This window comes from Wasmannia auropunctata, unplaced genomic scaffold, assembly GCF_000956235.1.
Source record: "Wasmannia auropunctata unplaced genomic scaffold, wasmannia.A_1.0 LD335996.1, whole genome shotgun sequence".
NCBI classification, from domain to species: Eukaryota; Metazoa; Arthropoda; class Insecta; order Hymenoptera; family Formicidae; genus Wasmannia; species Wasmannia auropunctata.
In genome coordinates, this window is record NW_012026894.1 from 3240429 (window position 1) to 3258025 (window position 17597).

At 39.9% G+C, this 17597-nt stretch overlaps 2 protein-coding genes across 2 annotated transcripts in view; both read left to right on the plus strand.

The window, feature by feature from the left end:
* LOC105453730 overlaps positions 1-12408 on the plus strand; it is a 24852-nt gene extending 12444 nt beyond the window's left edge. The window contains exons 6-13 of the mRNA XM_011695911.1: positions 5392-5608; positions 6432-6593; positions 6981-7178; positions 7665-7774; positions 8916-9274; positions 9457-9708; positions 9804-10110; positions 10993-12408. Coding sequence (XP_011694213.1) covers positions 5392-5608; positions 6432-6593; positions 6981-7178; positions 7665-7774; positions 8916-9274; positions 9457-9708; positions 9804-10110; positions 10993-11167 — 1780 coding nt within the window. The 3' untranslated portion in view covers positions 11168-12408. The remainder of the gene's footprint in view (positions 1-5391; positions 5609-6431; positions 6594-6980; positions 7179-7664; positions 7775-8915; positions 9275-9456; positions 9709-9803; positions 10111-10992) is intronic.
* Positions 12409-14180: 1772 nt separating this feature from the next.
* Positions 14181-15610, plus strand: LOC105453749 (venom allergen 3-like). Its single transcript, XM_011695932.1, has 4 exons — positions 14181-14268; positions 14588-14758; positions 14849-14937; positions 15403-15610. The coding sequence occupies exons 1-4, from the start codon at positions 14254-14256 to the stop codon at positions 15608-15610; spliced, it is 483 nt and encodes a 160-aa protein (XP_011694234.1). The 5' UTR covers positions 14181-14253.
* Positions 15611-17597: the final 1987 nt, after the last annotated feature.

A 17597-nucleotide genomic window follows, 5' to 3' on the forward strand; every position in this document is an offset into this window, starting at 1 on the left:
GGGGTGGGGGAGGGAGGCCGAGGGAGGGGGACGCGGGGGAGGAGAGGCAGCTGCGAAATTAAAGTGGTTGCAATTTACTGGCGCGACGCGACCAGGTCGCACTCGTTACATCGCCACCACCCATTTGTTTCACGCATCATTTTAGCGCCACCGCCACGGACAATCGCCGCGTGTAAACCGGCGACGTGTTTACAGCCACCTGTACGTATGTACACCGCGCGCTATTTGTCCCGACCGAGGCGTATCGAATTGGACCTTCTCTATGCCAAATCCCTCCTTTGACTATATTCTAATTTGACGTATTGTCCGTTGTTGTATCTCAGAATTACGTGCGCAAACGTGCAGGAAATAATCGTGATTGGTTATTTTTACGTAATCGTAAAAAAAGGGGTGCGATATAAATATGGTAGAATGACGAGGGAGAAAAAGATATCGCGCAGTATCGAGGACCGAGCTGAAAAAAGCGCCCTTCTATTTTTATAAAAGGCTGCATCCTCCACTATTACTTGTTCTAATAAAATTGCAGCGTGGAAGAGAGTTTAATATTAGGCGACACACCCACCATTAATACACGATAATCCGTTTTGTGGAAGTTACCAATAAAGTTAAAAAAAGAAGCTTACAATATTTATTATTACCTTTTCATACATTACTTCTGAAATCGTTTTATTTAATTATTTTCTTTTACGTAATACTATTATATTATATTAAAATTTAAATTTCATAAGCATACGTTTCATCGTAATAAGTCACCATAATTCATAATAGAAAATCATTATTTGCATTCAGCTGGCAGGGTTTCCCGCTTTCACGGAGAACTTCCACAAGTCGTGAATCTGCTTCCTACATCGGTTACTCGAACGACCACGCTTCTAGCAAGCGTTTTCTTGCTTAACGACACTTTGACGAATGTCGACGTCTCTTGTCGGATGTACTTCCACGAAGAATGGGACAAATGGTTTATCGAGAGGCGAGGACGTGCATTCGCATTGTGCTTATACGTTCCTAATACGTGATATCAAACTTACGTGACCGACATCGGGAATAGAAACGGTTGGGATTGCAACTGCTCGTTTCGGAGAACTTCTCGGTTTGTTCTACCGCGGTGCGAGAAAGAGTGTACACGTAAACATCACTAAAAACACTCTATTTCGGCGGGTACGTGATGTCAAATAGTTATACTAATCGCTTCTCTGTCAAATCGTTAGAACGATATTATCCTCTGATATTACTTTAAATTTTCCTAGAGAAGCAATTAAAACTGCATTTCTACTTCCATGTGTTTTTTCTTTAAATAAAGTTATATTTCAAAATATCACTATCGCTATTATGTCAATCACAATCGCGTTTTTCTGTGATTTTTATATTCAGAGAGAAATATGGAGATATAATACGATAAATTTCCATCGGATTCGTCTTCGAGCTGAAACGCGCGGAAGTATGAACGATTAAGAAGAGATCCTTATGTCGACTCTTGTGCCCACTTCCTGTGTGCCCTTCAGCTGCGCCTAAGGTGTAAGGTGCCTGAGAGCTAGGCTATAAGTTATACAGAGGCGTTCCTGGAAACTTGTGCAGGCGCGCAAAGAGTGCATATTGAATTTAAACAGACGTAAAACGGCGGCTCGTAAATGGTACATCGTAAAGCACTTAGGCCGTAACTTTAGAGGCGGGCTGTGGCGGGGAGGAGGCACCCGTTAAATTTTGTGCGAAATTAATCTCAGGCGTGACTGTGGCTTATTGCCAAGGCGAACGACAGCCAAGTGATGGAGGACAAGAAACACCGGAGTGGCATCGAGCGCGCGGGCGCCTTTGAGGAATTACTGCACGTATACGTACTTAAACGAAGTGATGCCATCGAAGGTCTAAAGGGGATCCTGATGGACAGTAATTACGCGCGGAGAATATCGCGCCGGGCTCCTACATTTCGCACACCGCCGCGCTCTAAATAAATAAAATATATTGTAGTCCACTTTATGGGGACCCGGTAACACAGTTAGCTCTTCATTACACTTCTGGACTTCAAAGGATATATTGAATTACGGCCTCGATAATGACGTTATAATTTTTTTCTCACGCGATATTACTCGTCATTCAATTTATCCCCTTTTTCGGCTTAATACGTTTTGATGCTTTGTCAGCGTCAAACGCTATATTAAGTCTGCGTTAGTATATTAAGCCTACCTTTGAAAACAACGATATTCGCACAGATATGGCGGAAGACTTTATATTTCCGCTTAATTTACATTAATCATATATTGAGTAATGAATACGAATTAAATGGAAAATGAAATTATCATCCATATATCTCCTTAAAAAAAACAGGATATTTTTTTTATCGAAGAATTAAAATGTGCAGTTTTCACTTTGTATACTCAAGGCTAACAGTTAAAATAAATTATTTCAAAGTTTCTTTCTCGCATAATCAGATATTGATTACAGCAGTAAGAAACAAAAGCGCTTTGTTTATAATTCATTATTGTGAAATCGATACGATATGGCTCAGGTGACATTAATCCGGTATAATTACTGATGGAGTTGTATGAGGAGGGAGAGAGAGAAAAAAAGAGGAAAGCGTAGGACGTCTCCCTTTCGAACTTCGCTGAAAGTAGCGAGGAAGACTCGCGTAGCGGAAACTTGTTTGGCGAGCGGAAGTCGGCGTTCCTATTGATTTTCCCGGGACACAACGTATACGCGATACCCGGGACAACGATGTTATATCCCTCATCCAAGTTGCATCGCTTATATACCGCGCGCGCAGAGTTATACCGGGAGGTATATCCGCGCCGGTGTCTTTTCTATCGCGGCTGTACCCTCCCTTGAACTTACTCCGAGAAAAAAGCCGAAGATTTATGGGCGTCGGTAACCCTTGACAAGATAAGGTCACCCATCGATTAGCGGAAGAGGGTAGGACCGACCGGCGACGACGTCGTCGTCGAAGTTAATGGAGGCTCGATCGATGCTCTCTCTTCCGCCGTTATTCGTCGATCATTCGCCGCTATTCGTTCATCCGTCCGTCCGTTTCGCTCGCTCGTTCGTTCGTTCGTTCATTCGTTCACAGAACCACGCGCGAGTCCCTTCAATCTTAATCCCAGCCGAATGACGAATCTGAAAAATTTGTCGGTCTGTCGACGGGCGCGGATGTAGCGTCGGGATTAAAAAGCTTTTGTTTTCCGTTGCCGGCGGCGGCGGCGGCGGCGGCGACGGCAGCGGCAGCGATGCCATCGATTTTAATCGCTCGTCCTTCGATTCCCCCAATCCCAGCTTCCGGCTCGTGCCTCTATTGTGCTCGCATATGATACGCCGCGAGTCTCGAATTACGAATCGTTTTGATTTTATCAATGCATACCATCAGTTGTAATCGTATAACTATACGCAAATGTGCGTTCTCAAAGCGCAAAAAAATCAACGAACGAACAAGAATGAAGAATCCAGTGTTTAACGTTGAACAAAATAATTTATATAATTTCATTTTATATTTTCTTTTAATTTAGCTGGAACCAAAATTAAATTTTGTTAATTTTTTGTTAACATATATAGTGTTCTATAATTATTAGGAATATGTATAATTATGAAATAGAGGAAATTTTTGGTTTATAGTAGGGACACAATGCGAACAATATTGAAGTAAATCTTTCTCGGTGAATTGTTTTAATGGCGACGAAGTATAATACGTTAATACTTTATTCGAAGTCTGCTTTATATTAGTAGTCGCGATTCTAACTTTGCGATAACGAAAGAGTCGTAACTTACTTACACTGGAGTATTACAAAGTTAATATAATCAGTAATACCCTAACTTAAAATGAAATTTTCTCTCGCTGTGAGTATAGGGATATCGATAAAAAAGACCTTTAAACATTTTAAACGTTCTACATATTGCGTAATAAATTTTCTCTTTTCCAATTTATTAAATCTTGTCATTTTCACAATTTGTTATTGAAATTCGTTTATGTACGTTTATGTCTACAACACAAGTAATTTTAATTACTCGTGTATTATTCATTACATAATATTTTTTTTTTTATAGCTTTTGATGCCTGAAAGTTACAAATTAATATACACTTTGTTATAACCCTTTAAATTTTTATGGTCATTTTTATATTTTTACGAATGATATCGAAAAGAACGGTTAAATCGTATTATCGATTATTTTTAGGTTAATCAATAACGTACATTTTAAAATTTCTCTCTGCTAGGTAGAGTTATTAGCATTTAATTGTTTTCCTCGTTATAAATTTGTGAGCTGCGTGTAAGAAGAGTAGTTTACATATGCACACCGGATTGCTGCATAAGCACTTTCCGTGCCTGACCTATTCGTGTTATCGCGGCTACTGGAAACGCGATAACTGAACACCCGATATCAAGTGTTCAAAGCCATGCACTTTTTAACTTGTTAACTGAACATTTCGTTATCCAAAGCCTTCCTCTGTACGTGCGAATTAATACCGATAAATGCAAATGATATCTGGACCATTTCACGAAAACAAAGTATAAAACTGGATTTCAAATCGGTCATTATTTCTACACATTCAGCGGTCACGGGCGCGCGAGTCAGCGACGCGATAGCCACAGTATAATCGGTATTAAGCTTAATTATGTATACCGCAAAGGAAGATACATGATGTGTGCATGAGTTTGCGGGACGATGATATTTCAATCTGGCTTCGGCGATTGCCGCGCGCGCGTACGAAAAGACACATCATTTTGGCGGATTAGAGGGATGCAATTATCATATGTGTCCCACATATATCACACCGCGGCAAATGTTTTACGATGGATTTTGTATGCATAATATTAAGCGTATTTGAGTCACATTCGAGTGAAATCGATGTCGATGACGTTAATAGACTGATTTATCCCGGACTTTGATGCGCGAATACCGCTGAATGAAACACGACGACAGCTCATTCATGTAACAGCGATAATGATAATTTTGTTGATACCACTAATACGTGTGGCACACTGTGTAATTAAATTCAAAATAAACTGCGCGCGGGGTGCAGAGGACAACCTCAGGGAATTTTTTTCTACGAAAGTTGATCAGCCACGTGAACTAAACTTTTACATTTTTTTCACAAAATTTTATTGTACACGGAGAGAATTTTTTTTTAATTTATCCTGAAAATCATGTTAATTGTGGGACAAGATAGTATTTAGGCAAATTTTACTGTGCACTACAATAAATTTTACTGCAAAATACTTATTGTAGTGCACAGTAAAATTTGCCTAAATACTATATTGTCCCACAATTAACATGATTTGCGGGTAAATTTATTTGAGGGTGAATTTAAAAAAAAAAATTCTCTCCGTGTAACTTTCCACGAGATGTTTTGTACTCATCGAGATTGATATATTTATACACGTTTATTATATTGTAATTTCTCTCTTGCAGAGCGATCCGACTGACTGGTCCGTTTGTCACGATGGTGTACAGCATGATAACGGGCGACATGCTGACCTTCGGCATTATCTACACGGTCATGCTCTTCGGATTCTCGCAATCATTTTACTTTCTTTACAAGGGATTCCCCGGGGTGAAATCATCTCTCTATCATTCCTATCCTTCGACCTGGATGGCGTTGTTTCAGATAACCCTCGGCGATTATAGCGTAAGCTCGCCATAGATTACCGCTTTATTGGCACACGTCGTGGCAGTTTCTACTGTAGGCCCTTATCTCGCACACGCATGCACGTAAGTGCAAGATAATCCTCTCACGCATCCTTGTCTTCTTTTTTTGCATCTACTCCGAATCCCGTCCCATAATTTAATTGTTCTACAAAAATAATTGCAAAAATAACGTTCCTGCCTGCAAATTCATTTGTATATCTCAATCCATATATTTGCCTTCGTGTTCCATATAAATTTTAAACGTATTTAGAGCATCGCGAGACATTAGTTTAATTATTACACGTCAAAGTCAAAGATTAAACATCGCACGCGCGTTTACATCATTCCAAACGTTGTTCCGGTGCATCAGGACATACGCGGCTATGAATCTTGAATTTCAATCACGGACAATTCCGCGTCCGCACAAAATACACTACAATATGGTTTCCTGATGAAATTAAAAATTTAGCACGGCGGTCGCAAGCGCGCGCGCGTGCGTCTGCATGAACGCGTGCGAGGTCGGTGCGATAAAATACCGTCTGTCCCGTAAAAATCATTGCTCGGTTTCGCAGTTCGTATAACGATTAACTCGTTGCACTGAATTAAAAGGGGGTGGGACAAGGGAGCGGGGGGAGAGGGAAATACGAGTTTCCGTTTGAAAATTCTACGTGCTTCCGCCGTCGCGCGGTGGCGGGCACGCAACATCGGGCATTGGCCGCCTATTTATTAGCACCCACGTATAATTGTCACGACGATTTACCGTCGACGCTGCTGTGGACCGGCGTTGCGTTTATCCAATTGCGTTTATCGCATGTGCATTGCAGTATGCGGATTTAAGTAATACGACCTACCCTAACCTGAGCAAGACCGTCTTCGCGATTTTCATGGTGCTCGTGCCCATACTGCTGCTCAACATGTTAATTGCCATGATGGGTAATACATACGCACACGTTATCGAGCAAAGCGAAAAGGAATTCGTCAAGCAGGTTGGTATTAAAATAATTCACGACCCTTCTTAATTTAGTATCCACTTCCAAAATACGTTGCTACTCTCGGAATTATTTTTTTCGAGTATAGAAAGCGCTAAAATAACTTTCCAATACTTCCACAAAGTTATTTGTCATTATTAAATTTAAAAAAATCAATTGTATTGATTTTAAATTGATCAAAACTGTCGAGGTAATTTTTAATAGAAAACTGAAATAGACAATATTTGAGCTATTGTTAACTACATATATGAAGATTTAATGATGAGTGAAATTATTTATCTAGTTACGGTGACACATGGCTTATGCAAATAAATGTCACAAATACTTTCTTGAGCTTATTTCAATAGTCTCAATTAAATGCTCTTTTATTGATATTCCATTAAGTGGGCAAAAATCGTGGTGTCCTTGGAACGCGCCGTAGCCCAGAAAGACGCCAAGAATTACCTGCAGGAATACAGCATCAAGCTGGGCCCGGGCGACGATCCGAACAATCCCGCGTCGGAGCAGAGAGGCGTGCTGGTTATTAAAAGCAAATCGAAAACCAAAGCGAAGCAGCGTAAGGGCGCCGTGGCTAATTGGAAGGTGATTTATTTACTTATATTTATTCTTTTTCCATGCGTATGCGCGCATGCCGGCGGCGATGTATATCCAAAGATTTATTCCACACCAGTGCATCAAGCGTCAGAATTTATTTATCGGCGTCCCATTCGACTGATACGGGTCTGGTATCGACTCCCGTGAAATGCACACAGCGAATTTTGCTACGATGTAGTAAATTTCGTCGCAGAACAGCACAGCTACGCGAGAAATTTACTTCAAGATAAATTAAAAATTAATGGAATTAATATTTCGTTAACTCACTTTTTTGCAGGTCGACGAGCAAACAAAAAATTTTTTTCACCGATGCCATTCGAATATCATTATTTAACAGAAGTAGATATTGCTTACACTGATTATATTGATTACTATTAAAACTGTTTCTCGAGTTTTAATTTCATTTTGTAACAGTATACGTAACGCAAATAATGTCGTTATAATTTTATCACTTTGCTCCATGTACTTTTGCAGCGAGTTGGAAAAGTTACGATACACGAATTGAGAAAACGAGGTATGACTGGCGAGGAACTCCGTCGTATAATGTGGGGTCGCGCGTCCTTCTCTACCCCTGTGCGAGTCAGGTAATGATACTTTCATCGCATCTCATCATACCATATTTCTCCAGCGCTATCTGTTGTTTTATTACCCTTTCGGTGTAATTTCAAAATACTCATGTTGCCTTATAAGTTTTCTCTTACGTATATATTTAACTTACTTATTATTAAATTATAACATATAATATTTATTATTTATCACGTTATTATAAGATAAAAATTTATAATAGTTTTCTGTTCCATTTAAATTTTGCAATATATACATATACATATTCTTTTCTTTTAATTTTGATTAGAGTTATCTTACATTATTGTTTGCTTAGTTATATTTTTATTACAATACAAAAATTTCAATAGCTATGTTTCTTTTCATTATATTTTATTTAATTATTTTACACGGACGTATACCAAAAAAAAAACGGGCAAATCTATTTCAATTATACTCGCTGACATTGTGTCTCGACCGTTCCACGCGTTTGCAACTTGCAGCGCATAGATTTACAATCGTCCTTGCGGGAGTGACTCACTGTCAGCGAGACAGTACGCGGACGATACTTTTTATCACCTCGTAATTCCGTCGAGCCTGCCACCTGCAATCCGGACATAGCTATAACATCGCAGACGTCTAGAAACATCGGAGTCCTTCACGGATTGGCTATATGCCTCCACGTAACGAACGCGTAACAGCAACGTGAACGTGACCGTATCTCCAGTCTATTAAATATTTATGAGACTCGACGCGATGCGTTACATAATATCTATGTAGCAGGATGTAAGATGAATAGGTTATACACATCTAACATAAAGATGTTTCATGGAAGTATCAATAATTTAACAGCTTATGAAATAACTGACGATTTAAGTGTAACATCAAAGGTTTTTCCTTCATTAATTTAATTAATTTTCCCTACCATTATTTATTAGTCATATCTTTTTACCGATATATAAATATATTTTAAAATCCCGTATATAAGTTTATTATAACGTCAATCTGTAATTTTAATTGACAAATCTACTTATTAACTTGCATTGAGAGAGAACTAAAAATTATTCATTATATATATTGCAATTACTTCGATAATAATTCGTCTGAATGTAACATTTTATATGATACATCAATCTGCCCGTGGAACATTGTGGCCACGCGTTAATTTCACGTGCATTACAGTCCCAATGCCGACCAACCGCAAGTGTCGGCAGTTACTGCAGGTTTTGGTGATGCGTTAACCGCAGCTTTGGACGTAATGGCCTTTGCACATGACTTTGACTTATCCACCGCGACGGAGGGCATACCCACAAATATCGACACGAAACAGATAAAGACGGCGCAGTCGAAAGCCGCTCTTAACGACCAGCAGACGAAAACAACTCAAAATAAACCAAAAGCAGTGGCAAGTGTGCAACCGCATAAACAACCTATTCAGGAGCAAACTAAGTTATCAGGTCTCACGGATTTAATCGACAAGTCTATCGATCCTATCGATCCATCGAAGGATGTGGAGGCGATGAATTTGAAAAATACGAATCGTAAGTACAGATACGCGATTTTTTGATAATTGATAATTAACAATTTGTTTCTATTAACAATCTTTCGATGCTAAGAGCAAACTATAATAAATATTCCGAGCGTTTTTTTTTTCATGGAATATGAAACTGCGCGATTTTATGCGAAGTAATTATAAATAGCATAATTGAACGATTAATAATAGAAACGAAAGCGCTCCAAGAAACTGTCAAAGATCCATTTCTGGAACTCGCTATCGCGTCTGAGACTACAACCGATTACAAAACTCTACTGCAAATGGCGAAGTCCGCCGTAGCCACAAGCGAAGCTTCAATGAAAACCACGATCGACCCGCAAATTCTAGCACACTTCGCCATGGTCGCGCCGCCGACCGCTGAGAAATCTACTGTCGTTAAGAAGCAATATTTCATGGAGTCCAGCGACAATGACCTCGGCGGTAAGTGCCAAATTATCGAAATCATTATCACTAAAAGTTTTATAAATCGTGAAATTATTATAAATAAAGAAATTTATGTCAATCGTTTCTTACAGGCGATAATTTACTCGGTACCGAAGCGCGCCTACGAAGGATAAAATCCGCGAATAACAGATTCGTTACTACAGCGAAACGATCACGTCGCGACGATGACGACAGTTCCTCATCTACGACGTCTGTCGAGCCAAGTCAGCGATATCGACCACTACTAAATGATCCGGAAGAGAGACCGACGAATCGTATCGAGACCGAAGGACGAAAGACCACCGTGGAAACAATTAAGCCGGAGGTCAAGCAGAATGGCGTTCCCACCAAGCCACCCGATAAAAACCAAAAACATCGGCCAAAAACGGCCAAGAACAGGTAATAAAAAAAAATATATATATATATAATCTATGATTAATTGCGATACTTTCCGATTAATTATATATTTGGAAATTAATAAAGTTAAACACCCCCAAATATTCTGGTATCCTCGAGAAGAAAGTTATGCAGCAAGTTCTATATATTCAATTTTCTAAATTTAAAGTAAAACACAACTCGTTTCTTTTCGCAAAGATAAACAGTAGTATGAAAATACGCGAGACCAAAGATATCTCTGAACTTAAATAAGCTTTTGGACTCTCGATGGAAAAATGTAAATTTGCCGAGCTGTTGTCGATATCCTTTTTATTTTTAATCAAACAAACATAGCTCATATATAAACCAGGAAATCGATATTTATTGAACAACTAACCGTGATAGCTGACAGTGGAAGCTGAAGTTTCCAAGTGCATAACGGCCAACATGCGTGCGCGCACGTTAATTGACACGACTTAAATGACACATTAATTAAATTCCATCTAATAATTATCCCACATCGTTAGTTACGCAGTGTTCCACGTCGTTTGTAGTATAGATTTTTTGCCGATCGATTTTTCTTTAATAAAGACACTATATTTATAACTTCAGCGTAGAAAAAAAATGTACGACAAAACCATTGTTAAAGCGGCTTTTACTCGAAACTGTCTTTTTTAATTTGTTTGGTTGCAAACACGGATATCTGTAATATTAAAAATGCAATAATTATATGGCCTCTGATATTCTCGCTAAAGGAAGAATCGTGTCTAGATAGTCGCGTTCTATAGAGACTAAAGAATCCATATAGCGTTGAAAAGATTCAAGGATATCCTGCATAAAACGATATCGGCGGCCAATTGACTGCTTCCCTAATCGGTCGATGCTTTTTACAATGCATGCGCGCAGGGTATCGCCTAAGGAAATTGAGGAACCGGCGAGGAGAAGGGAGTCGATCGAGCGGAATAAGGCGGCCTCACCGTCGACGCCGTCCTCGGATCCGCTCGAGCCATGGAGCACGCGTGGCATTACCGACATGAACACGATATTGGCCTGGCGGGAGAACGCACCGGACAGTCCTTAATATGACTTTATGACATTTCGCGCTGCACCGATCACGACGTCGATGACGACGTCAATGTCAACGCCGCGCCGTGGGGTCACGCACGTGGATGATCGCGCATAAAGAGATCTCACGCCCGAACGAAGCCGTTTATTTTGAATACCGCGTAAGTCAAGTTTCAAAAAGTCTAGCACGACACACGCGCGCGCGCGGCAGGCATTATACATGCCCTTTATTTAATTACACGATATACAAAGTTGATCTCTAACGTATTTAAAAAAAAAAAAAAATTGTGCATAGATATAATCTGCGATTTAGGAGTAAGCAAAAGCGGAATGCGCACGATCGTAAATAAATAATTACAAGCCCTGAGCACAATAATTGGAGAGGGATAAAATTAATCGACAATACCTTTTTACATACGTAAATGGTTGGCTTATCCGTTTTTCCCGGGGGAGGGGAGGGAGGGGGTTGAACTTTGAAACACAGATTAGTATTGCATAAATTAGTTTTTGACGACACCACGTGGCGCTTAGCGTAAAAAAGAGCTTGAGCTTTCACTTTGGGGGAGTATATAAGCTCGGGCTAAACTGTTTGTAAAGATATACGATCGATTTCAAAGCGATTTGCATATATAGCGGTATTGTGTGTATAGGTACTGTTAATATAGGTATTACTCAATCTTACTCGCGAGGCGCGCATATATCTCATTATGGAAAACATATGCCGCCAAGTAACAGGCTTCCGTATGATAATTATTAAAGTAAACGCGTACATGCCGGGGACCAAAATGATGTTAACTCACCGTTACGTAATTTCCGGAGGGGTTGCACGATGAGAGATTTTCACATACGTGTACGTATTTATTAAAATAAGTCGCTGAGGAATTTCTCAGAGATACAGAACGGTTATGCAGCGTAAGCAACATACCTTCTAATGCTTTAGAAGATATTTTCAACTTTGAAGGAGATTCCGAATTTTTACTCTTACTACATTTGCCAATTACGCAATTAAAATATTTAGCAAGTTTCAGCAGCTTGGCAAGCTGCAATAACGTGCGAGAATAATAATTTCTCTGCTGGCATATCAATTGATTTCTCTTTTATTTAATTTCTGCGTAATTCACATTTAACGATTAGAATAGTGTGAAAAATATATTTCACATGCGTGGTAAACGGAAATATCTCCAAATACTTAATTGAATTTCTGTATAAACATCTGTACGTGGATGTTATTTGTATATAAAATATGTATGAAAAATAAATTATTTTGAAGTCATATCATTATCCTTAAATTCCTTAAATTAATTCTATTTTCTTTTTGCGTTTTACTGTTTACGTGCCACTTTCAGTTTTAGTCAAAATGTTTGACAGACCATTACTCGAAAATGTAAATTGCGTCACTGACAAAACAATCAACTCTTGCAAAATTGAGTTGTCGCATATGCATACCATTTTACGTTAAAACGTTAAGCAAATTTACAATGTCGTTAAACACGTCATGCAGTCCGAGCTCGCGAAACTTTGTGCCTTTTTGCTCCGCGTAATACGCGAGAGTATTATATTTATTTCTTTTAATTACCCGAGAAGTGGGCACTTTATATTTTTACCGTTAAATACATAAAATAAAATATACCGCGCAAAAATATGTATCTCGACGGGCGTCGACCTTCGTGATTTTTAGTTTTCTCACAATTGTATAAATTCACCACGTCTGCGATATTCTAGTTCCGTCTGCAATCTCCATCTATTGTTGCGGCGAAAGGAGGTGGAAAGACGGCGGAGATGCTCGGCGGTCTTGGGAAACGCAACGAAACTTGCGAAGTTCTTACCTCCCGCGCGTATTGAAACAATAATGATATGAGAGGCGGCCCTATAGCGCTGCGATACCGAAATGAAAACACGTGCTCCGCGCGTACGGCACCGGAGAAGGAACGAACTTGCCGAACAGGCACGTTTACACGCTATAACATCTCTCGTGGGGGAAACGATCGAACAAACAAATTTCGAACCCGCCGCCACGCTAGAAATTCACCGTGATATTACTATCGAGAGCTTTATAAATCGCACTTAGGAGGAAATATTGCGTAGCGGAATTGTTCTGCAAACAGTACCTTGTAAGCGGGCGAAGAGAATCGTTTATGTATTTTATATCGTTTTTACCCTCGTTTTGATTTAAGAGACTTAACGCTCGATTTTGTATTCCATGTTTTTTTTATTCCTAATAATTGCCCGATTCTGGTAATATTATATATTATTAAATCTGTTACGTATACTATTATTTTTGGTGAAATATTGCTAATACATGGTTATTTATCGTAATAAAAGGCTTAGGGCTCTCAAACGTGCCGGCACACGAGCATTTACATCGGTCAGACCCGCCCGAATTAAACGAAGTGAAATATAGACCCCGCGGTATTCCGCAACAGCGGAAAGAAGGCGAAGAAGAGGATATAAATTTGGAAATAAATTTGGATATAAAGCAATGTGCCACGCAAGCAAATAAAAATATCGGTCTGCCGAGTGCCGGGCATTCCGGCCCCGGCCAGATAATTTATCAGCGGCCCGCGCCCCGGCAGCGATTTCGTTTTCTTTAGGTATACCTACATATGTGCACAGCGGCGAGTTCTCGGCGGCCGTAATAAATGCGGAATTGAAATACTTCGCGCGGGGGGGTGCGTTGTTTAGATACACGTCTCGTTTCTCGTTCGCACATCGATCAAGCGCAAGGCCGACCGGCGACGGCGCAGCCGGAGTCGGTTCGCAATAGCGGCGATATGAATTTCCGTTCCGCGTTGCGCGATAAATTTCTCTTACCAATCCGGCGTCTCAGAACTGTCGAAGTCGCTAAATTGATTCGCGCGATCTGAAGTTGGACAGCTAGCCGGGGAGGAAAAAGAGAGGAAAAACCTGCACGTCGTGATTGTAGCTGACGCGCGTGCGACTAATCTCGCGAATGGATTCGACGACGAGATGAGGTTTAACCGGCGGACAGTTCGCGTCTTTTGCCTCTTATCCTTTCTCACTCATTACAGCGACGGACAAGCGAGAGGAAAGGTGTCAACGACCAAGAATAGAAGTTATTGCCGCATTTGTCCCGATCACACCATGTGCTTATTTCCTGTAAATATTTATTAACAGTTGCTCGGATAATATCGCATGTGCATACGGAAACTGTATTTGATCCACAGGGAATAGCGACTTTGTTAGTTCGGTACTCAATCATGATAAAATATGCCGACATGTATACACATATAAACACATACCTGTATACACATTCGAAATTTTCGAAATCCAATATATGTCTAACCTAATTTTTTTTTATCACGAGATATTCGCCATTTTTTTTAATTTTATATTTGTGAAGTTGAATGCTATCCTTTGCAGCAAAAAAATACCTACATGCATCCTCAGTTCGCAATTTGTTAATTCATCCCTACAGTCCGATTGCGAGAGCGTGGACTGCATTAATATGGAGAACGATGATCTCGACGAGGAGGATATCGAGACCGTGCTCGACAGTCATAATCGTTATCGCGTTGCCATTGCGAACGGCAAGGAGAGCCGCGGTAATCCCGGGCCGCAGCCCGCCGCGCGGACCATGATGGAATTGGTAGAAAAATCGACGGAACACGCGCGCGATATTTAATCATTTATCGCCGGGGATGGTGGACGGCGTCTGAAGCGTCATTTGTTTCGACAGATCTGGGACGACGAACTCGCCGTTATAGCGCGTCGATGGGCGTTGCAGTGCAAGCTCTTCGAGAAGGATCAGTGCCGAGACGTTGGCAAGTAACTCCGACGGATATATCTCATTTTTCATCCCTCCCTCGCGCCGCCGCCGCGCCGTTATTTTTCAATATCCAATAACCCGTGCAGACGCGAAATTGTTCTACCGATACAACCGCCGAAATACACGCGCGTGCACACATGCCAGCGTTACACATGTATACGTATAAGACCGTAGTCTCGATTCTCTAATTCTCTAATCGAGAGCTTGCGGATTTTTTTGGATTTTAGAGTCCATTCGACGCTCGTAAAGTTCGGCGATAAAAATACGCGAAAATAATCTTTGTATTCGAAAGAACGAGAACGCGACAATTGGCGGCAATATTCTCCGAAACGTCTCGAATACGAAACTCCTCGGGAAATTACAACTGTTTCAATATCTGCACAAAATTAAACGAGCCAAAAGTTTTATTGCTAATAAGACAGAATTGTTGAGCAATTTCGCTTCAGCGTTTCATTGTTCTCAAGGCGAAAACGCTCTACACGAGGTCCAGGTCCACACGGGTATCTTATTGAAACGAAGTCGCTTGTTGCAGAACGATTTGGAGTGTGGCAGAATGTAAATGCACTCGACATGGACAGCGAGGGAAATGGCACGAGTAGAGAAAGAATTCACTTTCATATTACATCGTGGTACGATGAAGTGGAGGACTTCGACAACGCGGAAGTCGGGTAAAACTCGAAAGTGTGCACAGTGTATATATATATATAGAATATACAGGATGTCCCACATCCAAAAGCATGGCCTTTCCTTCATATGAATTGTCGTTTGACCAATTTCTCTTTGGCACATCTCGACGCAAAGATCACATTATTATTCGTCAAGTTCCCAATTTTTAATAATAATATCTTTTTCACTTGTTGACTTCTGACAACTTTTAAATTAAAATGTTATTAAAATAGAATATTTATTTAAAATCAACTTACATTTAAAATTACAGAACATTTTCATTATCTGTTTGGACATTTGGATTTTCGGGAAAATCCGCTGTTTTCAGTTATGTGAAACTTAAAAATTAATGATCCCCGGACATTATTAGTAGGAAAAAATTGATTCTGATGTTAGTCGAAGATTCCATTTTGAAGTGGAAAACAACTGGTTATTTGTGGGATACACTGTATATGCAAATCGCGCGTCAAAGAATCGTCGTGAGCACACGCACGCTTCCCTTATGTGTATCTAGGTCGATAGTAAACGCGTGCACGAATCGCGATGCTGTCGAGAGAAAGGTACAATAGCTCGAGCCGAGTTGATCGGAACGACTCCTTTGTGCCCGGAGACTCCACTATCCCTTTGTGAATGGCCGATGTTCGACCCGGCGTGTAGACACAACTAACTCGGTCCCCCGGAATTTTGGGGGAAGGTTTGCAGCCGCCGCTCTGTTCTTCGCTTTCCTTCCCGTCTCCCTCCCGCCTTTTCGCGATCCCCTATTTCATTTCACATACCCACCCTCGTTTCTGCTTTCGCCTTCGCGATCGCGGTACCCCCATGGGAATCACACACAGTGCTGGTTTTAGAAATCTCGGTCTGCCTAAACTTTCACGCTCCTTCTTTACCATTCCTTCATGAATCAAAAATAAAAAAATTCAAAAAATAAACTAAACTAAAAAAAAATTTCGAATATATTCCTGTAGTTTTTTTTTAAATATAAAAATCTCTTGAACGTGTAATAGAATTTATAAAATTTTTGTTCACATAACGTTTTATTAATAGTGAGATGAAAAGAAAATTCGTTGTAAATCGTCGAATTCTAAAATATTAAAAACATTTTGAATAACATGAACATTTTGTTTTTAATTCTTTTTTATATTTACTAGAAAAAGAAAAAAAAAGTCTATGATTCACTCTACATAAATTTAGAAAGAAGAGATCGTTTTCTTCAAAGATGGTTAAATTAATGCTGACGCGCCCGCGTGCGCATTCTTGGCGGTACCTGTTTCTCTTGGCGCAACAGTACGTTTCGATCACCCTTTAAAGCCCCGGTACTGCGAGAGGTTTACTGACACTGGAAGGAAGAGGGAAAGAGGGTTGAAGCGACTTGACCGTCAGAGAAAATGATCGAAGACCGATTGTATGAAACAGAGGGTGAAAATAGAGGAATAGCAGATGGTGTTCTTCTTCTGTCGCCGAGAACAATCAAAATCGCGTATTCTCTCAGTAAATTGGAAATCGAGAGTGCTATTGTACCGGTCCAAATTACTCGATAGTCCGGTACGGATCCCCCAGTAGCTATGAACGAGTCTCTGTCGTTTTTTTATTATTTCGGTCTGATAGAAAAAAAAAAGATTTCAATTTCCTACAGAACACATGAAAATGCGACACAATCAGACTTCGAACTTTAACCTTGTAAAGTGTGCTCGAAAGTACGTATGTACAAAAACGTATTGCCATCTATTTCTCTTTTTTTTTTTTTTACATCTACAGCTTTTTACGTGAAATTTTATCCGAATACGTTTGCTAAGTTGAATTGATAACGGAAACGCGTATAAATATAAAAATGTCGATTGTTCCAAAATATCAGGAATAAAGAGACAGCTTTAATTCAGGTACAATTTCACTGTTAAATCTATAGTGTCAAACTGAACCTTATTTAAGTCGCCACTGCTTCTACTTAATAAATAGTTATTTTTAACTAAAACAATATAGTTATTTTTAAATAAAA